General features: G+C 38.6%; 2 protein-coding genes across 4 annotated transcripts in view; one reads left to right on the plus strand and one right to left on the minus strand.

Annotated features, from left to right (window-relative positions):
* Nucleotides 1-1,516: 1,516 nt before the first annotated feature.
* LOC106084195 (protein apnoia) overlaps nucleotides 1,517-25,946 on the minus strand; it is a 123,650-nt gene continuing 99,220 nt past the window's right edge. The window contains exons 1-3 of one of the 3 annotated variants that reach the window (XM_013247736.2): nucleotides 6,629-6,683; nucleotides 2,200-2,791; nucleotides 1,517-2,134 (exon numbers count right to left, since the gene is read on the minus strand). In XM_013247736.2, coding sequence (XP_013103190.1) covers nucleotides 1,851-2,134; nucleotides 2,200-2,317 — 402 coding nt within the window. In that variant the 5' untranslated portion in view covers nucleotides 2,318-2,791; nucleotides 6,629-6,683 and the 3' untranslated portion in view covers nucleotides 1,517-1,850. Of the gene's footprint in view, nucleotides 2,135-2,199; nucleotides 2,792-6,628; nucleotides 6,684-25,946 lie in introns of those variants that run through there. The other 2 variants (XM_013247752.2, XM_013247744.2) reach the window with 2 other exon arrangements.
* On the plus strand, nucleotides 21,019-22,432 carry LOC106084189 (uncharacterized). Its single transcript, XM_013247724.2, has 2 exons — nucleotides 21,019-22,031; nucleotides 22,110-22,432. The coding sequence occupies exons 1-2, from the start codon at nucleotides 21,248-21,250 to the stop codon at nucleotides 22,430-22,432; spliced, it is 1,107 nt and encodes a 368-aa protein (XP_013103178.2). The 5' UTR covers nucleotides 21,019-21,247.

Genomic DNA, 25,946 nt, shown 5'->3' on the forward strand with positions numbered 1-25,946 from the left:
TTTATTCCTGACATTACTTGTGAGTTTTATAGAAATTGGTTCAGACTTAGATATAGCTCCCATAATATTTAACTCCCAATAGATGCTATATCTAAAGCTGGGCCGATTTCTATGAAATTCGTGAAAAAAAATTTCGAAAGAATCGGTTGGAAAATTTCGAAAGAATCGGTTGAGAAATGACCGAATTATTGCCGTATTAATCCAAATCGGGCGATACATATATATGGGAGCCAGGGACGTAGCCAGAATTTAAGTTTTTTTTTAGGGGGGGGGGGAGGGGTTGTTTCCACCCTACATTTGTTCCGAACCGATTTTATTGAAATTTTGCACTTGTATTAGGACGTCACACGAAACATCTCATGCTAAATTTGGTAAAGATCGGACCAAAATTGTGTCTCCTACAGCTTTAAAAGGGGCACATCGGATGAAGGATATATGTGGAAGATATATCTAAATCTAGACCGATTTTTTTCAAAATCAATAGCGTTCGTCCTTGGACCAAAAAGAGACTCATGCAATATTTTGTGAAAATCGGACAACACATGCGACCTGCACCTTGATTACAAGAATACATGGACAGACAGACAGACGGACATAGCTAAATCGAATCAGGAAATGATTCTAAGCCGATCCGTATACTTATCGATTGGTCTAGCTCTTCTCCTTCTTAGCGTTGCAAAGAAATGCACAAATCTATAAAACTCTATACCACAGTGGTGGTGTAGGGTATAAATATGAAAAGTTTTTTTTTATCAAGTGGGTTTTTTTTTGGGAGAATCCCTCATATGAGGGATTTCAGCGGTGGTTGTCTGCTCCTAATACTGGCAACATTTGTGAGGTTCTATGCCATGTAAAACTTCTTTCCAAAGAGGTGTCGCACTGCGGCACGCCGTTCGGACTCGGTTATAAAAAGGAGGCCCCATATCATTGAGCTTAAAACTTAATCGGACTGCACTCTTATATATATGTGAGAAGTTTGTCCCTGTTCCTAAGTGGAGTGTTCATGGGCAAATCAAAAAAATTTTATTTTTTTGCCTCATATGTATGCATTATAGGAATTAACCTTCCAATTTAGCAAGGCCGTTATGTGTCCAAGGACCTAAATATTTGGTGGAACATATTTCCATCACTTCATGATTCGTTTTCGTTTCCAGTTGAATTTTCTATAAAGGATTCCTAAATCAAAAAGATTTGGCAATTTATATTTTGCGATTTATTTTTGAGTTTTCGTTCCTTCTCCATCAATGGAACAATTAGTTGTAACCATCTACGATGAAGGGAAAATATACATACCATGCACCACCATGTCTTTGGCGACCGACGATTGTTGAAATTACTCACGTCACGTATGCGCTTGCTCATATGGTCAACACCAACCGATGGGCGGTGCACACGATTAAGCGTTTTTGGAACAATGTTCTGAATTTAAATGATGCCGCCAACATACGGCTGGGAGGGGGCAGTGATTTATTTGAAAAGTGAAATTGGTTACTTGAATGTTTTCATCGAATTTTTTTTATTACATTTCTCTGTTTAGATTTTGTTTACATAAATTTCGTGAGTTATTTTTTGGGATTTCTTTCTTTTCCCCCTACTCTTCTCCAACGACCATCGCAATAAATAGAAAATAAATAAATAAATAATAGTAAATATAAATAACTAAATAAATAAACTAAAACTTAAAATTAGTTTTTGGTAGCATGAACATTTACATGGGCGAGGACACCATCTAAATCCCGCCCCTTAGGCCAGTGGACGTGATTTCAAGGAGTCTACGCTTGGTGAATAAACGAGGTATCCAAAATGTTGGGATTGGGAGGCTGGGAATAAATTTGGGAAATTTAAGGGATTTACCATTCCTTTTCTAGCCATACAGGTTGTTGGGTGTGACTGTGGGAGTACACTACGGGCACTGGGGCGGGAGCATGATAGGCTGCCGCTTGAACGGTGGGAATGGCCCGGGACAACATTTGACCAATAGCCAAAACCAATAGAATGACACCAACACCCAAACCCTTCATGGAGACCACGGTTAAGGCAGCCAACAAGGTGGTAATGACACCGACCACAAAAGCACCGGGAACCACAGCAAAGCTCATACGCTTCAGGAAATGATGGCCAAAGGTACGACCCTCTGTGTGCGAAAAGGGTCAAGGGTATAGTAAATGAAATGTTTCTCCTTGCTCTTTCAAAACTTACCAGCAACATCTGAGTCGATAATTTCACCTCCATTATCACTGGTGGTTTCACACAAGACAGCATTTAACAGGAAACACACGATCAATAAGGAGTAGAAGACTTGTTGTTGAGCTGCCATTTTTCTGTTCAAATCAATATGGGGAGTAGCTTTGGTCGTTGGTAATCCTTAGGAACACGAGTCACGTAGGTTAATCCACAAAATCGAACGGCGGTCGAGCTGGCTTGACTGGTGGCTGAATGGATGACACTGAAGTGAATGATATTTTGACAATGTCGTTGGTTTTTATTGTTAATGGCTTAGCGAACGCCCACACAACAACGGAGAAATGGGGTAACAAAACAAGGCTTTTTCCGCTTTGCTTCCCCTTAGCCCATTCTTGCCACCTTAAGCCAGCCACTGGCCGTTTATAGCCAGTGGCTGGCATGCGTACATGACACTAGACAACTTTATGGAAATGTTTATAATGTTTCTTTGCCATTGAACACTGCTTTTTTACAATTTACCAAATTTTGAAGACACATGGCATTTGATTTTAGGTTTAGTCACTTGAACTTAGTGCGAACAGTTATGGTTGGTTAAGTGAAGAGCTTCCTAAAAAGGCAAATGAAATTTTCTTTGTTGCATTACCACCTATGGTAGTCTGGCCTAAACTTTGTCTGCCATGCATTAGATTCCAACCACTTTGTTAAACATGGCCAAGTTCAAAAAGAATGCAGCTGATGAGGGCGAATTGCGGAATTTGCCCCTTTTGAATGTCATTTATGGACTAGTATGAGAAAAAAATGCAAAGTTTTTAAAATGGAAAATTACATAAATCGGTATCGTCAAAGGGACAGACATCAAAGACAAAGTCTAAACAGAAAAATTTGATATTCAAAGTTAAGGTATCTGTATCTGATGATTGGTTACCAAGACATAAGATTGGTCATCATCATCTTACAAACCGTAGCATGGGAATAACAATTTGAAGTCGAACTAAAGGTAATGCGTGAAAATGAAGGCTAACAAATTTGCAGAGTTTGCTCTTAAAAATTGTCATAGGTCTGATCATCCCTTGGTGATTTGACCCCAAATTTTAATATCAGATTCGTGCTTGGCCTGAATTTAGATTTCAGATTCATACTCTTTAATTTTAGCCTTTTATTTAATTTGAAACCCTCACTCAGAAAAATGCTTGTCTTAAATATGGGTTGATTACATAATTCACGTTAGTTCATTAGAAAATTTACTTTGTACAGATCAAACTAACTTTTCAAGAATATAAATGAAACAGCTTAAAACTCAAGTGGTGTTAGTAATTTAACTTAAACTAATTTCTTTGGAATAGGCAAGCACTATACTAAACATGGGTAAAAGCATATTATCGTTAACGATACATCTTCTGAGACTTATTACTGAATGAATTACTCAACGAAATTTGGAATTCGGAAGTAAACATATTTTAAAAAGTCAAAGCGTGATAAATTCGGCCGGGCCGAATCTTGGGAACCCACCACCATGGATTCTGTAAAAAATGTATACAAAATAAATTTTGTTGAAGGGCATAATTTTATTTTACATACCAAACTACTGTCAAACCATTTAACCTTTACCTTTTTAATCATTTTACCTTTCAGTATCAATTTTCGTTAGTTCATATTTTATCGGTGGGAAGTTCAAAGTGAACGAATAGTCTGTAAAAACAATTTCGTAGCTGTTATGAAATTATCGAACTCGTAGCGAGCATATAATTCTTTAGCGCCATAGGAAGTTCAATATTTTCCAAATGCAAAATTGCAAATTTTGTCCATGAACATTCCACTAATGAACAGTGGCAAACTTCTCACATATGAATGAGTGCAGTCCGATTCAAGTTTTAAGCTGAATGATAAGGGGCCTCTTTCTTATAGCCGAGTGGACATCTGTAGAATTGAACAAGTAAGATAGTGCTAAGTTCGGCCGGGCCAAATCGTATATACTGTTCACTATGGATCGTATTTGCCACGGAAACTTTGAGTGGAATCTCTTAATAAGAGATAATGGATAGGAATTGCTATGCTATGGGAGCTGTGTCAGGTTATGGACCAAATTTGATTTGGATGTTGGACCATATCAGCCGTCATTGTACAAAATTTCAGCTAAATCGGAAAAGAATTGATCTGTTTATGCGGGAACTATATCTGGTTATGGATCGGCATCGGCAAGTATGTTAATAGTCATTGGATAAGTCGTTGTACAAAATTTCAGCCAAATCGGATAAGAATTGTGGCCTCTACAGGATCAACACATATAATCAGGAGATGGGTTTATAAGGGAGGTATATCAGGTTATGAACCCATTTAGAGCATACTTAGCACAGTTATTGGATGTCATAGCAAAACACCTCACACAAAATTTCACCCCATACTTTGCTGGGTGTCAGAACAACATTTCGGTGTATTACACACTGAATGACTAGATTAGTACACCCCCATCCTAAGGTGGAGGGAATAAAAGGAATGGATACCACGCCACTTTTGCGTGATAATCGTATAAAACGTCCACCTTAAGGCCTAAACAGAATGAGCGTTGCGTTGAAAAATGCAAACAAATGTAAAAAAATCAACTTAAAAAAGTTAGAAGTTTTTTAACCTTGACGACCAGAAACACTACTTCAAGTGTGGCTACATCGAATGACGCTCGGTTTCAACAGTCAAAGTTGACCCTCCCTTACCCTAATTTTCAGAAACGCTAGATCTCGGAAATGGGTGGTGCGATTTAAGCGAAATTTTGAGTGCTCTCTTATAATCACCTAAAAACAAAAATTTTGTATCCAAATTTCGGATGGGGTACCTAGGGGGCCGCCCCACCCCCAAAACTTACCAAATATATATATAGACCAATAACGACAAATTGGGACTCAAATTAAAGATATTTAAGATCAGAAAACGTATCTGATATCCAATTGTGTTTGTAGAAACACCCCAACCTCCAAAGCACCCCTAAATCGAACATATTTACCGACCATGGCAATATGGCACTCAAATGGAAGGTATTTGCGAGTAAAAAATGAATCTGACATCCAAATGGGGGAACAAGTTTCTGGGGGTCCACTCTTTCTGGGGTACCCCTTTCCCAAAATACCCCACAGCAAACAGCAATGTTTTACTGACCATTGCAATAGGGATCAAATAAAAGTGTTTGGGAGTAAAATAGGAATTCGATATCCAAATGTAGGACCATGTATTTATGGCATCACCCCTTCTCCAAACCATCCCCCAAATGGAAAAATTTTTTCGACCATGCCAATATGTGGCTCAAATGAAAAGTATTTGGGATTAGAAAACGAATTTGATAACCAATTTTGGGGCAATGTGTTTGGGGGACGCCTCATCCTGTAAACTCCCCTTAAACCAATGGCAATATGGGGTTTAAATAAATGGTATTTGAGAGTACAGCATGATGCTGATACACCAACTACAACCTGGTGTCCTTCCCACAATTTTCTATAGGAGCTATATCCAAATATGATACGATTTGGGCTAATTGCAATCCCCATGAACCTACGTCAATATAAAGCACAACATCAAGCGGATATCCTTATTTTTTCGACCGCTATCGTGATTTCCACAGAGGGAGAACGATCTTGATCGAGCAAGATGATCAAGAATATATATAAAGGGTGATTTTTTTGAGGTTAGGATTTTCATGCATTAGTATTTGACAGATCACGTGGGATTTCAGACATGGTGTCAAAGAGAAAGATGCTCAGTATGCTTTGACATTTCATCATGAATAGACTTACTAACGAGCAACGCTTGCAAATCATTGAATTTTATTACCAAAATCAGTGTTCGGTTCGAAATGTGTTCATTCACCGTAACGTTGCGTCCAATAGCATCTTTGAAAAAATACGGTCCAATGATTCCACCAGCGTACAAACCACACCAAACAGTGCATTTTTCGGGATGCATGGGCAGTTCTTGAACGGCTTCTGGTTGCTCTTCACTCCAAATGCGGCAATTTTGCTTATTTACGTAGCCATTCAACCAGAAATGAGCCTCATCGCTGAACAAAATTTGTCGATAAAAAAAGCGGATTTTCTGCCAACTTTTCTAGGGCCCATTCACTGAAAATGATTTGCAAGCGTTGCTCGTTAGTAAGTCTATTCATGATGAAATGTCAAAGCATACTGAGCATCTTTCTCTTTGACACCATGTCTGAAATCCCACGTGATCTGTCAAATACTAATGCATGAAAATCCTAACCTCAAAAAAATCACACTTTACTTCCTGGGGTCGAAGATCAATGTTTTGATGTGTTACAAATGGAGTGACTAGATTAGTATACCACCTCTTAAGATGGGGGTGGAAAAAACGGCACAGAGGAAGCGATCAGGAAATTTCCTGATCTTGACGTGAACGAAGATTCAGATTAAACATTTTCAAATAAGACTCTAAGTCGATCTACCCATCTTCCATTGATAACAAGAGGAATTTATTGGCGTTCATATGTAATAATTTTCGTTTGCTAACTGACAACTGTCAGAACTCGTCACAGAAATTTAAACATAATAATTAACATTATCACATTTTGCAATTATAATTTCTCTTTGCCGTAAGCTCACGTTAAATTTCCAGCACAATCGATCGACACTAGTTTAATTTATCATTTTTGTACGTGCATGTATTCCTTCCCAAATTTTTATGGTACACCATTGTCCGTCCGCCCCGCCATTAGACTGATGAACTATGCAATGCTTTGCTCTATGTCAGTTAGTCGGTTGTATGACGACTACTGACGTCATTGCATGCCTCCTTATGGCTTAAGGTCCATCCGTCCAACATCGATTGATGGTGGCGACTTTAGCTGAGCCACGTTTTGTTTGTTTGTTTTGGAAATTGCGGTCGTTGTTTTACTCACTTTCATTTAATTTATTTTTGTCTCTGTTGCTGATGCACAGTGGGATATGATAATTAGTAGCAACGCACTATGTTCGGACGGGGGTAGCTATTGGGTATTCATTACCATGGATTTTAATAAACCTACGAATATAAAAAAAAATTGTCCCTTGTCGATTATTGTGAAGAAGTAAAATTAGCGAATGAGACTATAGACTAGAGGATCGGCCTACATAGGAGCTGTATCGAAGTATGGGCATTTCTGGTTAACATGTGGTGGGAAAGGTTGAAAAGAGGGTGCAGATATTAGTCCGCCCAATGCCACTTTGGACCTACACCTACGCCAGTAATCGGCTTGCTGTGCGCTCTAAAAACTATAAAGTAACCTCTAAAAAGAAAATTTTAAGTAAGGAATTATGTGCTACTTACAAAATCCTTAATTGTTTTCAATACCACTCCCCTAAGTTGGTTTATGTCTGGTATTGTGTCTTCACCTAAGTGCCGGTATTCGTTCGACGCGAAAGCGGGCAATGATGAAGGAAATGCTCCAACGTCTCATCGTCTTCCCCGCATGCGCTACATAATAAAGGGTGATTTTTTTGAGGTTAGGATTTTCATGCATTAGTATTTGACAGATCACGTGGGATTTCAGACATGGTGTCAAAGAGAAAGATGCTCAGTATGCTTTGACATTTCATCATGAAAAGACTTACTAATGAGCAACGCTTGCAAATCATTGAATTTTATTACCAAAATCAGTGTTCGGTTTGAAATTTTGACAAATTTTGTTCAGCGATGAGGCTCATTTCTGGTTGAATGGCTACGTAAATAAGCAAAATTGCCGCATTTGGAGTGAAGAGCAACCAGAAGCCGTTCAAGAACTGCCCATGCATCCCGAAAAATGCACTGTTTGGTGTGGTTTGTACGCTGGTGGAATCATTGGACCGTATTTTTTCAAAGATGCTGTTGGACGCAACGTTACGGTGAATGAACACATTTCGAACCGAACACTGATTTTGGTAATAAAATTCAATGATTTGCAAGCGTTGCTCGTTAGTAAGTCTATTCATGATGAAATGTCAAAGCATACTGAGCATCTTTCTCTTTGACACCGTGTCTGAAATCCCACGTGATCTGTCAAATACTAATGCATGAAAATCCTAACCTCAAAAAAATCACCCTTTACATAAGTGAGCTCGTAGTCCTATGTGTCCCGTTATGATACCAATAGCTATATTGACTTCCTTCCCCCATAGGATTTTCGCCGTCCTACCGACCTGTTCCACAATGTTGTATGCGCATTCGTCGGACTGCGTCGATCCGAAAGGCTTCGGTTCAACCAAGTTTATTGACGGCAGTCTTCTGGCCTTCACCGCCAAATCGTCTGTTCATTCGGATAAGAATTGCGCCTTGTAGGGTGTCAAGAAGCAAAATCGGGAGATTGGTTTACATGGGAGCTGTATCAAGCTATTGATCGATTCAGACCATTATGGACACGCATATTGAAGATCATGAGAGAAGTCGTTGTACAAAATTTCTGCCAAATCGGATGTGAATTACGCCCTCTAGAAGTTCAAGAAGTCAATATCCCAGATCGATTTATATACCAGCTATATCAGGTTATGTACCGATTAGCGCCATACTTAGCACAGTTATTGGAAGTCATAACGAAACACCTCATGCAAAATTTCAGCCAAATCATGATGAGAATTACGCGCTCTATTGGCTCAAGAAGTCAAGATCCAAGATCGGTTTATATGACAGCTATACCAGAATAAGAACCGATTTGAATCATACTTAACACAGTTGTTGAAAGTGATACCAAAACACCACGTGCAAAATTTTAGTCAAATCGGACGAGAATTATGCCCTCTAGAGGCCTAAAGACCCAAGATCGTTTTAAAGGGTGATTTTTTTGAGGTTAGGATTTTCATGCATTAGTATTTGATAGATCACGTGGGATTTCAGACATGGTGTCAAAGAAAAAGATGCTCAGTATGCTTTGACATTTCATCATGAATAGACTTACTAACGAGCAACGCTTGCAAATCATTGAATTTTATTACCAAAATCAGTGTTCGGTTCGAAATGTGTTCAAATTTTGACAAATTTTGTTCAGCGATGAGGCTCATTTCTGGTCGAATGGCTACGTAAATAAGCAAAATTGCCGCATTTGGAGTGAAGAGCAACCAGAAGCCGTTCAAGAACTGCCCATGCATCCCGAAAAATGCACTGTTTGGTGTGGTTTGTACGCTGGTGGAATCATTGGACCGTATTTTTTCAAAGATGCTGTTGGACGCAACGTTACGGTGAATGAACACATTTCGAACCGAACACTGATTTTGGTAATAAAATTCAATGATTTGCAAGCGTTGCTCGTTAGTAAGTCTATTCATGATGAAATGTCAAAGCATACTGAGCATCTTTCTCTTTGACACCATGTCTGAAATCCCACGTGATCTGTCAAATACTAATGCATGAAAATCCTAACCTCAAAAAAATCACCCTTTATATGGTAGCTATATCAAAACATGGACCGATTTGAACCAAACTTTGGGCATTTGGGCGTTCTCTCGAGGCTTAAGAAGTTAAGACCCAAGATCGGTTTATATGGCAGCTATATCAAAACATGAAACGATTTGGCCCATTTACAATCCCAACCGACCTACACTAATAAGAAGTATTTGAGCAAAATTTCAAGCGGCTAGCTTTACTCTTTCGAAAGTTAGAATGCTTTCGACAGACAGACGGACGGACCTGGCTAGATCAACTTTAAATGACATGACGATCAAGAATATATATACTATATGGAGTCGCAGACGCATATTTCGAGGTGTTACAAACGGAATGACGAAATTAGTATACCCCCATCCTATGGTGGAGGGTATAAAAACTGAACATTTAAACATGCTCCTATTTCTAAGGCTGTTTTGCTTCTTTAACTAAGGTACACTGTTGTCTTGTTTCAAAATCAATTTGCTAACTTTCAATGATATTTTGAACTTCATAGTGCCTATTAACTTACCATTTAAAATAAAAATTCTTAATATCAAGAAAAATATCTTGCACTAAAGGAAATGTTTCCTTAAATCGAGTTTCCTTATTTTTGCCTTCAATCTTTAAAATTAGAAAAAAAAATTTTTTTCAGTGTGGGGGCCATATCTTTTTGTGTACCATATCTGGCGTTAATGTTGGAAGAAATAAGGGAAATTCACAAACTAAATTAAGTTAAATAGAATAAAAATTTGGTTAAATGGAATACAAATTGGGGCTTGTAGATATTGAAAAAGTCAAGTAGGGCGATCGATGCATATGGGCAATAAATCCAAACATGACCTAATATGGCCCATCGCCAACAACCTACATCAATAAGAAGTCCATGTGCCAAATATCAAGCGAATGGATTCATTCGTTACAACGAACATTGTTTTACACACCCTTCCCATTGTGCAAACCATTTTTCATGTCATTGAATAAACGTTTTTTCCTCACTCACATATTTCTTTTTCCGTAGTGTGTTTCCATAACTTAGTAAGCCTATTTAATTAAAAGTCCATTAAAATCATAATTTCATAAAGGCAGCAAAAATGGAAATTTGCTGATCGATAGCACTCCACCCGATAAAATTGAATTCCATTCATTGAAAAAGGGCCCACGCGCTAGTCAATGGACAGGCATGGCTACCAATTTCACTTTCACTTTTTTGTATTACAGAACTTTGCAATCGATTTATAGGTGGTGACATGCGTAGCAGCATGTCTTCGATTTTGGTAATAGGCATTCATATAAAAGGTAGATGTTGAGGGCAAGACCACGTCCATTTGCATTGGGTAAGGTTGGCGCACTACTAGTTAGTGACATTGCAATAGGTGACAGAGCATAATTTAGTTTCATGGGGTTAAATTTCTTGTAAAGAATCTGAGATGCATCTGTTGTTGATCCTGTTTACTACTTTGCATCCAGAAGTATTTAACATTGACAAAGTCCGGATTTTATAACTATGGGTTGATATAATTTGGAACTTATATTCTAAACCTGGTGCTTTCAACAATTTAATAAAACTGTGATTTGTGACAACTACAATCAATAATAAATTTGTTCAATGACCAATCTCTTGTGGATTCTATCAATTAGAAAAGTTCCTGTTAGATTTGACGATGGTCGTGTAATAATAACAATAAAAAACCCTTTTACTACATATTTGAAGACAATAAAAAGAAAAGGATGGAGCATGCTTCTTAAGAATAGATGCAAAAAAATAGTTCATTAGCCATAAAGTCATGGAAGAATTTTTGGCGAATACAATATTTCGGGCAAATTGTAATAACCTTAACAATTGACTATTTTTCACAGCTTCATATGGCAAAAGATATACATATTATTTTTGCCCTAACAATTACAACATCAAGCAATATTCAATTTCAATTATATACATATATTCTTGATCGGCGTCTATATCGAACTATATCTTTTAAATTGACATCTTGAGCCTCTAGAGGGCGCGATTCTCAACTGATTTGGTTATACTTTTGCAAATCGGTTTCTTTTATGACCTCTAAAATTCTTGTATACCCACCACCTAAAATTCTTGGATACCCACCACCTCGGGAATATATGTAAAACACTTTTCATCAAAATCCAGTGAAAATTGCATACCTTATGTCCCATAGCAGTTATATCGAAATATGATCCGATTTGGACCAAATACTAATAAGTACAAGCCATTATTCAATTATGTATAACAAAATATTGGTCTTTTTGGTAGTAATATGAAAAAATAAACCGATTTGAACCATATACAACATGGATGTCGAAAAGCCTAACATAAGTCAATGTGTCAAATTTCAGTTAAATCGGATTATAATTGCGTCTTTTTTGGGGCCAAGAGATATCCGTCTATATGGCAGCTATATCCAAATCTTGATCGATCTAAGTGAAATTGAAGAAGGATGTCAAAGGGCCCAACACAACTCACCGTCTCAAATTGCGGCGACATCGGACAATAAATGGACTTTTTCTGGCCCCAAAACCTAAAACCGAGAGACCGGTCTATATGGCAGCTATATCCAAATCTTGGCCGATCTATGCCATAATGCAGAACTATGTCAAGGGGTTTAACCTAACTCAATGTCCCAAATTTCGGCGACATCGGACAATAATTGCGCCTTTTATGGGCCTATGACCCTAAATCGGAGGATCGGTCTATGTAACAGCTACATCCAAATCTGGACCGATCTGAGCCAAAGCGGCGAAGGATATCGAAGGGCCAAACATAACTCATTGTCCCAAATTTCAGCAAAATAGAATAATAAATTCGCCTTTTTTGGGCAAAAAACCTTAAATCGGAGGATCGGTCTATATGTCAGCTATATTCAAATCTGGGCCGATCTGTGCCAAATTAACGAAGGATGTCGAGGAGCCTAACATTACTCACTGTCTCAAATTTCAGCAAAATCGGATAATTAATGTGGCTGTTATGGGCCTAAGACCCTAAATCGGAGGATCGGTCTATATGGCAGCTATATCCAAATCTAGACCGATCTGGACCAAATTGACGAAGGATGTCAAGGGACCTAACACAATTCACTGTCTGATATTTCAGTAAAATCGGATAATAAATATGGATTTTATGGGCCTAAGACCCAAAATCGACTGATCGGTCTATATGGCAGTTAAATTTAAATCTGGGCCGATCTATATCTAGGCTATATCAAGATATAGTCCGATATAGCCCATCTTCGAACTTAACCTGCTTATGGACAAAAAAGAATCTGTGTAAAGTTTCAGCTCAATATCTCTATTTTTAAAGACTGTAGCGTGATTTCAACAGACAGACGTACAGACGGACGGACATGTCTAGATGGTCTTAGATTTTTACGCTGATCAAGAATATGTATATGTAGGGTCGGAAATGGATATTTCGATGCGTTGCAAACGGAATGACAAAATTAATATACCCCCATCTTTCGGTGGTGGGTATAATAAAGCTTTTATGGGTTTCAGACCCTATATAGGGAGATCGGTCTATATGGCAGCTATATCTAAATATATTCCGATCTGATCCATATTTGGGTCAGATGTCGGGAGCCCTAAAGCTACTTACTGTTTCAAATGTCAGCGAAATCGGATAAAAATAAAGCATTTATGGGCATTCGATCCTTTATCGGCAGATCGGTCTATATAGCAGCAATATCCAAATATAGTCCGATTTTGCCCGTTCAAGAACTTAACTAGCGTGCATCAAAAAGGCGTAAATGCAAATGCAAATTTTGCTCATGAACATTCCACTAAGAAAGAGGGGCAAACTTCTCACATATCAATGGGTACAGTCCGATTCAAGTTTAAGCTCAATGATAAGGGGCCTCCTTTTTATAGCCGAGTCCGAACGGCGTACATCTCTTTGGAAGGAAGTTTTACATGCATAGTATCTCACAAATGTTGCCAGCATTATGAGAGGAAAACCACCGCTGAAAATTTTTTCTGATGGTCCCGCCAGGATTCGAACCCAGGCGTTCAGCGTCATAGGCGGGCATGCAAACCTCTGCGCTACAGTGGCCTCCATCAAAAAGACGTATCTGTGCCAAATTTCAGCTCAATATCTCAATTTTTAATGGCTGTAGAGTGATTACAACAGATGGACGGAAAGACGGGCAGACACGGACATCGTTAAATCGTCTTAAAATTTTACGACGATCCGAAATATATATATATTGATATTTCGATGTGTTGCAACCGGAATGACTAAATGAATATACCCCCTGTCCAATGGTGGTGGGTAGAAAAAAATGTTTGTTGCTTGATCCTATTTAGTTTCTGCTCTTTGGATGGGCGGACATGGATAGATCGAATGTCCAGACGATCAAGAACATATATACTCTGTGGGGTCGTAGATCAATATTTCGAGGTGTTGTAAACGGAATGACTAAATTAGTATACCCCTATCCTATGGTGGTGGGTATAAAAATTATTAAACTACAATTGAACTTTTGGGAGCAATAATTTTCTTTATACCGTTTTTAGTCCCGATTTCTCTCCATAAATTTCCAAACATAGCTACTTAAATTTTTAATTTCTTCAATGCTTGAAATTATTTGCTTTTTAAAAATGCTTATCGATCTATGTGTGTGGCATTTGGTTAACACGTACTTCACACTCACTCGCTGCATTGAATATGGACATTTTAATCCTGTCTTATCGGGGCGAAAGTGAATCGGTTGATTTGGAAAACGAATTCTTGAATATGACCTCGAATCAATGATTTAAATTAACCCAAATATTTGGGATTTTAAGTGAGAAGCCAAACACCCTGAGCGAGTGATGGCAGGCTTTACCAGCATACAATAAAATTGAATCAATCGTTTTCAGTCAATTGATCAGTTGATAGAGGTTACCTGTTCTAAGAGGTGTTTGAGAATCATTACAAGTCCATCAATAATATCATCCTTGAGGCAACTTGTTTTTTAACATAGTGTCACAAGAACAGCGAAACTTTGTGGCCTCCCAGTCACAGTTAAATGAAAGGAGTCAGTGTTTGATGGTTGTTCTTTGCAGCATTTGGGAGGTTGTTTATCACCTGATTTTCTTCTTCTTTGGCCACAACCGCTAAAATAGTTTTGGTGCGGACTCAAAAAATCATGGTGGATAGCAGAGCAAGTTTTGTTGGCTAAACTGGAACAAAACTCTTACACAAATAAGCCATTTATTTAAGTCCGCATTTAACTCCTGTTCGACACCGATGCCAATTGCACAAGGTTAGAAGAAGACAAATGTTCATACACTGAGAGAAAAAATTATTGAAGATTTTATGAAATTTTTCTGTTTTCTAATTTTTAAATTAAAAATTAAATTTCACAAACTTTGTTAAAATTTTATACTAAAAACCAACTTTTGACCAAATTTTTCAATGAAACGAAATTTCAATTATATTTTGATGGCCCTTTACTTCCTATTGCAAACTTGCCGAAAAACACTACATTAAGGAACAGGCCCAAACTTCGAGTGCCTTCCGAATCAAATTTGAGCTCAATGATAAGGGATCTTCTTTTGAGGACGGCATGCCGCATTGCGACACATCTTTGCGGAGAAGTTTTTTTACATGGCAAAGCATCTCACAATGTCGTCCACATTAGGAGGGGGTAACAACCGCCGAAAATTTTTCTGATGTTCTCGCCAGGATTCGGAGCCAGGCAACAGCGTCATAGGGGGACATGCTACCTCTGCGCTACGGTGGTCGCCTTATAAGTTCGACAATCTTTGGCGAAGCATACGTAACGCATAAGACGGAACTTCCTCGCAATTCTCAAAATCTCAAGATCACGCAGATCGGTTTATCTATAATTTAAGAACATTATAGTTTTTCGGTTTGAGAGATAAGCGGTCCCGAAATCGCATATTAGGACTCATATAACAGGTATTTAAGAACGAATACGTATTTTTTATATTTACATGACATGTTGATAATAAGGTAAATTTGGGACTGCTATTAAAAGTATTTGTGAGCAGAGAACGATATCAAATTTTGTAACGAAGTAAACAGGGTGCCTCGGCACTTCCATTAGTAGACCGATAATGGCAATATGGTACTCAAATGAAAGGAATATCAAACTAGAGTCTAACATTTTGGGGCCAGTATTTCAAAGAAGGCGCAGTAGGGCACGGGCGATATTATATGGAACTTAAATGGCCAAAGCGATGATGGGAGCTATATCTGGCTATAGACTAATTTGTATATTACTTACCACAAAAGTTGGAAGTCATAAGAAAACACTCACTGCAAAATTTCAGCCAAATCGGACAACATTGGCGGCTCCGAGGGGCTCGAGATGTCAAATCGGGAGATCGGCTTATATGGCAGCCTTGGGCAATATTCAGGAGTACACCCTCATTGATTGGTTGGTGTCGAGGGAGGGTAGCTTCTCGGATCATAAATATATTGTTATACCCATCACCGAAGGATTGGGGTATATTCATTTTGTCATTCTGACTGCAACACATCAAAATATCCATTTCCGACCCTATAAAGTATATGCATTCTTGATCAGCGTAAAAATCTAAGACGATCTAGCCATGTCCGTCCGTCTATCCTTCTGTCTGTTGAAATCACGCTACAGTCTTTAAAAAAAGAGATATTGTGCTGAAATTTAGCACAGATTCTTTTTTTGTCTATAAGCAGGTTAGGTTCGAAGTTGGGCTATATCGGACTATATCTTCATATAGCCCCAATATAGACCGATACGCCGATTTAGGGTCTTAGACCCATAAAAGACACATTTATTATGCGATTTTCTGAAATTTGGGATTGTGAGTTGTGGTAAGTCGACATCCCAGTTCAGTTTGGCTCAGATCGGTCCAGATTTGGATATAGCTGCCATATAGACCGATCTCTCGATTTAAGGTTTTGCATCCATAAAAGGCGAATTTATTATCTGATTTTGCAAAATTTGGGACAGTGAGTTGTGTTAGGCCCTTCGACATCCTGCGTTAATTTGGCCCTGATCGGTCCAGATTTGGATATAGCTGCCATATAGACGGATCCACCGATTTAGGGTCTAATGCCCATAAAAGCCGCATTTATTATCCGATTTTGCTGAAATTTTGGACAATGAGTTGTGTTAGACCCTTGGACATCCTTCTTCAATTTGGCCCATATCGGTCCAGATTTGTATATAGCTGCCATATAGACCTATCTCTCGATTTAATGTTTTGGGCCCATAAAAGGCGCATTTATTGCCCAATCTCTCCGAAATTTAGGACAGGGAGTTGTGTTAGGCCCTTCGACATCCTTCTTCAATATGGTCCAGATCGGTCCAGATTTGAATATAGCTGCCATATAGACCCATCTCTCGATTTAAGGTTTTGGGCCCATAAAAGACGCATTTGTTGTCCGATGTCGCCGAAATTTGTGACAGTGAGTTGTGTTGGGCCCTTCGACATTTTTCTGAAACTTGCCCAAATCGGTCCAGATTTGGATATAGCTGTCATATAGACCGATATCTCGATTTAAAGTCTTGGCCCCATAAAAGGCGCTATTGAACAATGACTTGTACTTATAAGTATTTGGTCTAAATCTATTGGGTTGCCCAAAAAGTAATTGCGGATTTTTCAAAAGAAAGTAAATGCATTTTTAATAAAACTTAGAATGAACTTTAATCAAATATACTTTTTTTACACTTTTTTTCTAAAGCAAGCTAAAAGTAACAGCTGATAACTGACAGAAGAAAGAATGCAATTACAGAGTCACAAGCTGTGAAAAAATTTGTCAACGCCGACTATATGAAATATGAAATAGCTGCTATGGGACATAAGGTATGCATTTTTCACTTAACGTCTTTTTACTTGATGACAGACGGGCTTTGAGTGCATCTACAGTGAAGTGGAAGAAGAGAGTTATGGAATGTCTACAAGGACAAGTTAAAAGTATACAAGAAAATATAAGGAAGGTCTAAAAGAGGTCAGATGGAGAATGGATGGATTCTCCACACGATACGTTCCTTCATTTGTTGAGAAGGTTCCATCACGCATACGAACGAGCTAATGACTCGGGAGAGCGTTAACTGGGCACTATATAACTTTAGGTCTTACAAGTCTCCGGTGCTCGATGGCATTTACCCTAAGATGTTGCAGGAGGCTTTTAAATCTCTATCAGACTGGTATGTTTGTTTCTTAAGGGCATGTTTGTTTCTTTAGACATGTCTTAGGGCATGTCTTGACCATCCTCCAGTCTTGGAGGAGGGTCAAGGTGGTCTTCATACCCAAGTCTTTCTTCCTTTTTCATTATACTGGCCAGAATGGATTTGCATATTAGAAACAAGCTGCCGTTCGCAGCACTTTACTTCTGTCAGGGGCTCATGGGTAGTAGATGGGGGTTGAAACCAAGATTGATGCATTGGTTTCAATCGACGGTGGTACGACTGGTGATGACGTATGGTTGCCACGTCTGGTGGCCAGTGACAGAGCTTGCAATCCATGCGAGGGATATTGATAGGGATAACCGAGTGGACATTGAAGCGCAGAGGTTAGCATGTCCGCCTATGACGCTGGACGCCTGGGTTCGAATACTGGCGAGACCATCAGAAAAAATTTTCAACGGTGGTTTTCCCCTCCCAATGCTGGCAACATTTGTGAGGTAGTGTGCCATATAAAACTTCTCTCCAAAGAGGTGTCGCACTGCGGCACGCCGTTCGGACTCGGCTATAAAAAGGAGGCCCCTTATCATCGAGCTTAAAAATTGAATCGGACTGCACTCATTGATATGTGAGAAGTTTGCCCCTGTTCCTTAGTGGAATGTTCATGGGCAAAATTTGCATTTGCACCACTGCCAACATGTCATTGTATTACTGGGAATCAAGCCCGTAGATCTATACATTAAGGAACAGGCGGAGGGGACATTTTTTAGACTCCTGCAGCTAGGCCTACTTAGTGGGCTGCCGTCGAGACATACTCGTCCATTAGATAGTGACATGTTGGAAGGTCGGTTTAGGTGCCTTCTTTAGAAGAGAGACAGAAAGCAAGGATTAGGTTCCCAGACATTAATTTATTTACGGATAGATCAAAGATAGAGAACGGCACTGGATGTGGTGCACACTGCCTCGAGCTCGGTATTGATGTCTCTCTCCGCGTGAGTAATAGTGCAGCATTTTCCAAGCTGAGGTCTATGCAACGGCAAGGGCAGCTGAGACCGTTTAGGTGATGGATGTGGGCCGAAGGAATATATGTATATTCAGCAACAGTCAGACGGCACTGAAGGCTATCACTGGTATGGATTCAAGATCCAAGGTGTTGGATCGGTGAAGAGATAGTCTACAGCGGCTATAAGACAGCCATTTCTTGTTTCTGTGCTGGGTACCAGAGCATAAGGGTATAGAAGGAAATGAGAAAGCGCATATCTGTGAATCGATGCAAGGACGAATCTGCTAGTAGTGTCGGACCATATCTTGATATAGCCCCCATATAGACCGATCCACCGATTTAGGGTCTTAGGCCAATAAAAGCCATCCGAATTTGCTGAAATTTGGGACAGTGAGTTGTGTTAGGCCCTTCGATATTCTTCGTCAATTTGGCGCATTTATTGTCCGATGTCGCCGAAATTTTGGACAGTGAGTTATGTAAAGCCCCTCGACATACTTCTGCAATATGGCACAGATCGGTCCAGATCTGGACATAGCTGCCATATACACCGATCTCCCGGTTTTACGTTTTGGGGCTATAAAAAGCGCATTTATTGTCCGATGTCGCAGCAATATGGGACAGTGAGTTGTGTTAGACCCTTCGACATCCTTCTTCAATTTCACTCAGATCGGTTCAGATTTGGATATAGCTGCCATATTGACCGATTTCTCGATTAATTGTTTTGGGCCCATAAAAGGCGCATTTATTGTCCAATGTCGCCGAAATTTGGGACCGAGAGTTAAGTTAAGCCCCTCCACATATTTCTGCAATTTGGTCTAGATCGATCAAGATTTGCATATAGCTGCCATATAGACCGATACCTCGATTTAAAGTCTTGGCCCAAAAAAGGGGCATTTATAATCCGATTTAACTAAAATTTGACACATTGACTTATGTTAGGCATTTCGACATCCATGTTGTATATGGTCAGATCGGTTTTGTTTTTAGATATAGCTACTAAAAAGACCAATATTTTGTTATACACAATTGAACAATGACTTGTACTTATTGGTATTTGGTCCAAATCGGATCATATTTCGATATAACTGCTATGGGACCTAAGGTATGCAATTTTTACCGGATTTTGATGAAAGGTGGTTTACATATATACCCGAGGTAGTGGGTATCCAAAGTTCGGCCCGGCCGAACTTAACGCCTTTTTACTTGTTTTTATATCCCATTCGTACTCTACTTCCAAATACCTTTCATTTAAGTCTCATATTGAACCGAACGGTCTAAATGTCCGTTTGTGGGATTTTTGGAGTGGGCGTTCCCCAGTGCATTGATCCCAAATGTAAGTATTTCAGTTATGTTTTTGGTAAATAGGTCCACCCATATATGGTATCTCAAATACATCGTAAAATATGGGGACCCTTCACCTTCGGTAGAGGTTCAATAAAAAGGGTCCTAAAAAAGTTAGCACTGAAAGTTTTACACAGTACTATTGATGTAGTTTGGAAGGGCATTTTAATAGCATGCATACAACATATCTTTTGATTTGACAATTCTATTCCGATTTTGCAAATATTTTGCACATTGAGTTCTGAAAATACTTCCAATTCTGAAATCGCTCTTAAATCTGATACGGCTATTTCGAAAATTGAAAGTCTATGCTAAGTGATGCCCAAATCGTCGGATTTGACTACTTGGCCGCTTGAAGAGGACAATTCCTATGCAATTTAGGGGAAATTTGGCATTTCGAGTTCTATTATGACTTCAAACATCTCATATAGTAGCTCCCATATAGACCGATCTTGGGGTTTGACTACCTAATTACCTATATAACGAATTTATTTTGCTTTTATGCAATTTTTTTTTGACGGAGGGTGCATAAAATTCAGTTTGTTTTAACTTAAAAGTTTTGGTATTTTTATTTTCTAAACTGGATTTTAAGAAATCCTAGCATGAGGAATTTGAAAAATTGGTTCCAACTGATGATTAACCTAAACACCCTACTGGAAATTGACAGAATTAATTTTTTTCCATGTAAAAGTTACCAGTTGTAAGATTTCTTTTTGTCTGCTTTTCTTTTTTGCCATTGCCTTACTAAGATATCCACTTAGATGCAGTTTCAAAGCCACTTTGGTGGAAATTCAAGAACGCGTCTTACGCTGAAACAGCAATTGGGGGAAAGAAGAAAATAAACCAGATAATATGCAGCCAGGCCCAGACGATGGTTGGCTGCCTGGCTGCTTGGAAAATCTGTGTGGACAGTTGAGTTTAGACTGTATGGTGATAGCGGAGCGGGAGGGCGAGGTTTACATTGCAGCCAAGTTAATAAAAATCCATGGCAAACATGAATACGAACGCATTTTCCCCAACGACATTGAAGTGATTGCACATCACGAGGAAATTGTTTTCCATAGCTAACGAGTCTCGAGTGTACGTAGTTTCGTCTAACGCTTAGATTTTATTCCTGGCCTTCATTTGGCATTGACATCAAGCCTCAAAGAGAAAGAGTTCGCGCACGCGCCTTCCATTTCTAGACCAAAGTGTTCTTTCATTAAATTATGATATTAAGATGAATAGTTTCGTGAGTGGTTTCATTGTGATTTGTGTTCTAATTGTCGGATGTACTAATCCCAGTCTCAGTGAGAAGGATGGAAGTGTCATACAGTCGCAGCCACAGTCAGTACAAAGACAGACGGCACACAACAAGGAGCATCAGTTGGGGCTAGCCTTAAGTGATAAAGAAACAAAACTAGATGACAATGAGAGACGAGCCAAAGGACGCAGCTTGGATGTGGACTCCAAGGAGGACAGGAAATCGAAACCTTTGCGAAGCATTTTTTTGGGTATTTATAAGAACTATAAGAGCACCTATTTGGGCAATAAAACCTTGACAGAGTACAAACAGAGCCTGAGAGAAACTATGAAAAATAAACAACAAAAACTAAAGGAAAATGAATCAATACGTGAAGAAGGAGATGAGCTGCCAGAGGAGGAGGACGAACAATATGAGGGTGAGCAGCCCTTGCCTACACTGGCGAATGATGTGCAAGAAGCCGATGAAGCAGTGGTAACAGATTATCCCGACCATGCTCATGAAGACTCCGAAGCATTCACCATCACTTCTATCCCTACAATTGAGAGAGATGCTGCCACCGAGCTGCCTAGCAAACGGAAGCGAAAACCTAATAATTCTGCTTCAGAAAAAGGTTCCCACCCCAGGGAGCAGTACAATCTGGGACCTGCCCTCAATATGTCATTGGATTTGGATAATAGCATAGTAAAAGTCAATTTGGATGGTGAAAGTCTAAAAGAGCTGGTAACAGGTCGCTGGCTAAGTGACACCAGTGAGGAAGGTAATTTGCCCTAAGTGCCCAATTGTTCGTAATTTTGTAAATTTTTCTTTTTCTATATTTCGTGTCGTCGTTCTATAGGTCGTGGCAAGAAGTACGAAATGGTTACCCGCATCTTGCCTCTGTTCATTTTGCCTTTCCTCATACAGTCGGCAATTGTTCCATTTCTGGTAACCAAGTTGAAATTGCTGCTGATGAAGTCGATGTTGGTAGGCAAATTGGCCATATTCTTGCTGATTATCTCGGCCTTTAGGAATAGCAACAAACCCATGCAGACGTATGAGGTGGCTCCCTCATATTGGGCTGGTGAGCCCAGTCGTAGATCGGAAATTGCGGCAGCGGCTTCAAATTTGGCATATAATGGTTATCGGGTGGAGGGCAAACCAGCGGCTTGGGTTAATTGATCATTAGCTTACTGAAATATGATGATAATACAAAATGTTTTAATAAAATTAATAAAAAACTGTTTTATAGATTGTTTTGATTGCAGGAAAAAGCATTAGACATCGTCCAAAGAATAGGATGACTTTCCATCATAGAATTCGGGAAATACCTTGTCATTCCCTTAGTAGCATCTCAAAATTTTCACGGATGATGCACTATGATCTCGTGGTGAAAATAGGGTACTACATTTTTTGATATCTGAAGGAGGGCGGTCCCCCCTAATTGTCAGAAACGCCAGATCACGGAAATGGGTTTTTCGATTTAAGCCAAATTTTGTGAGCTCTCTTATAGTAACCTAAAAACAAAATTTGGTATCCAAATTTCGGATAGGGTACTTAGGGGGGCCGCCCCACCCTAAAACCTACCAACCACATACTTAGACCAATAACGACAATATGGGACTCAAATGAAAGGTAATTAAGATTAGAAAACTTATCTGATATCCAATTGTCGGACCAAGTATTAGGGGGACCACCCCCCCAACACAAATAAAGGTATTTGGGAGTAGAATACGAATTTGATATCCAAATGTAGGACAATGTATTTAGGGCATCATTTTTCGACCATGCCAATATGTGCCTCAAATTAAAGGTATTTGATATTACAAAACGAATTTGATAACCAATTTTGGGGCCATGTGTTTGGGGGACGGTTCACCCTGTAAACTCCCCTTAAACCGATTGCAATATGGGTTTTAAATAAAAGGTATTTGAGAGTAGAGCACAATGCTGATAGTTTTTACAGGACTAAGTGTCTGGGGGACCTCCTCACTCCAGGAAACACTCTTAAATTAAACATAATTGGAGAAAAATTTCCAACCATGGTAATATAGGGCTCAAATGAAAGGTATTTGGGAGTAGAGGACGAAATTCGTTACCACTTTCCAGACCATAGGTCCTTCCCAGTATCCATATAGAATTCTTTTAAGAATGGGGTACATCTAAAATCCAAACTTAAATGACCTTAAACCCTCTGAGCGAATTCATACATCAATATAGATCAATTGAGATTCAGATAAGGCATATGTATTGTTATACTGTTGCTCGAGCGATATACACATACTATTTTCGCAGCATGGTATTTCATTAAAAGCTCTTTTATTGTCAAAAATAAATATTCAAAGGATAATTTTGTTCCATATAAAGTAAAAGAAGGCGCAGCGGAGGAGGCCCGGTTCAGCTAGTATATGTGTATAAACTATTTCAGCTTACAAATAAGGTGAAATATTTTTCACACTAAATGAAACCTTTCCCATTTTAAATGACAACATTTCCAATCCAAGTGATGCCTTTTTCAAGTAAAATAAAACATTTTTCATTATAGATATACGAAACTTTTTCCAATTGAAATCAATTTTTTTCCAAATTGAATGAAACCAAATTCGTTATATTACAATATATTCTGAATAGGTTACTTTACATTGCAATTGGTGAAAAATGAGTACTGTACTCTAATAACCGGACTTAAAATTTGCTAGAAAATATTTTTTTTGATCGGAATTGAGTGTTAACCTAAAAACAAAATCCCAACTTTTGTTTTGCTTTGAAGCTTCCTTATATGTACGATTTCGATCATTCCATGGAAAAGGTCGTTTAGTATCTTCTTAAGTTTAATCAGAGAAACATCATTTAAATTAAAGGAGATGAGTGATGAGGATTTTAGTGCAGGATGTTCCGAAGAATGAGCTTAACGTGAATTGGACTGCACTCATTGATATGTGAGAAGTTTGCCCCTGTTCCTTAATGGAATGTTCATGGGCAAATTTTAATTGAACATAATATCATTATTGTAGTAGGACGATCTCTTTAGCAGTTAAATCAATGACACTGCTCTAATTACGTGATGGATATAGTGTTAAAAGTCCCACAGGATGCAAATCGCCAAGGATTGTTTAAAGGTATTAATGTAAATTACTTAATGCATTTTTGTATTACCTCTAATAAGAATAAATTGACTTTTAACTGTTTACAGCCATGACTGTGCTATTCAACACCAACTAATAAAATAAAAAAATATTTAATATTAAACATAGGTTGATTCAATTTGGGAAAAACTTTTATTCAAAATGTGGAAAACTTAATTTAAATTTGGAAAATGTATCATTTGATCTGGACAAAGATGAAAGATAAGGAATGCTTCACTTAATTTCGAAAAGGTTTAATACAAACTGGAAATGATACATATTCTTGACTGTCTATTCCTTCTTTCCTTCTCTTATAATCACTCTACAATCTTTTGCCAGTTTTCATTTGATTTGAAAGAAATTACGATCTGTGGCTTATATAAGCCCATCCATCCTTCAAATATTGAGATATTGAGCTGAGATTTACCACAGATCAGTAGTTTTTTCCATACGTAGGTTGAGTTCAAATCGGACCATATTTCGATATAGCTACTAAATAAACCCATCTCCCATTTGGGGTCTTAAGCCCAAAAAAGTCGCATTTGTTATCCGATTTTAATGAAATTTGGAACAATAAGTTGCACTAGCCTCTTTATATGGAATACAACAGAAGCCACCCCTTTGCCGAAAATGATGGGGCGGTTGCCGGGTCAAAAGGATAGATAGATAGATCGGCATAATTTGGGGCTCAAATGGACAAATGACAGGATACTTTCACTAGGGTATGAGTCTGACTTAAACATTTGGAGACAAGTTTTTGACGCTTAATAGAAAGTTTTTGAAAATGTTGGTACTGGACTTTAACATCTTAGTGTTTTTGTAGGACCTGCCAAATCAGCCAAAAATTTAAATTTCTAGGGGGCGTAAAGGACTAATCGGGTTTATGTTGGAACCATACTTGGTGTAAATGTTGGGAGCTTTAACAGAGCACTACCGAATATCCCAAAGGTAGGTAGGTAGGTTTATATGGGAACTATATCAGGTTATAAACCTACGTGGATCGTACTTGGCACTGTTATTGGATGTCATAAAAAAAAAACAAGTAAAAGGGCATTAAGTTTGACCGGTCCGGACTTTGCATACCCACCACCTCGGGTATATATGTAAACCCCCTTTCATCGCAATCCGGTGAAAATTGGACAACTTATACTCCCAAATTCGGAACGGACATTGAGTGGTCTACTAAATATAAGTCATTGTTAAATTTTGTATTTCAAATTTCAACAAAATCGCATAAAAATAAAGCTTTTATGGGCTTCAAACCCAGCAACTGTATCTAAATGTAGTCCGATCAGAACCACATTTGAGGCGGATGTTGGAAGGCGTAAAGCTACTCATTGTTTCAAATTTCAGCGAAATCAGGTAATAAATAAAGCTTTAATGGGCTTCAGACCCTTTATTTGGAGATCGGTCTATGTGGCATCTATATCTAAATATAGTTCGATTTAATCCATATTAAGGTCAGATGTCGGGAGGCCTAAAACTACTCGTTGCTTCAAATTTCATCGAAATCGGATAAAAAATAAAGCTTTTATGGGCGTCAGACCCTTTATTTAGAGATCGGTCTATAT

The sequence above is a fragment of the Stomoxys calcitrans genome, chromosome 2, assembly GCF_963082655.1.
Source record: "Stomoxys calcitrans chromosome 2, idStoCalc2.1, whole genome shotgun sequence".
In the NCBI taxonomy this organism is placed as follows: domain Eukaryota; kingdom Metazoa; phylum Arthropoda; class Insecta; order Diptera; family Muscidae; genus Stomoxys; species Stomoxys calcitrans.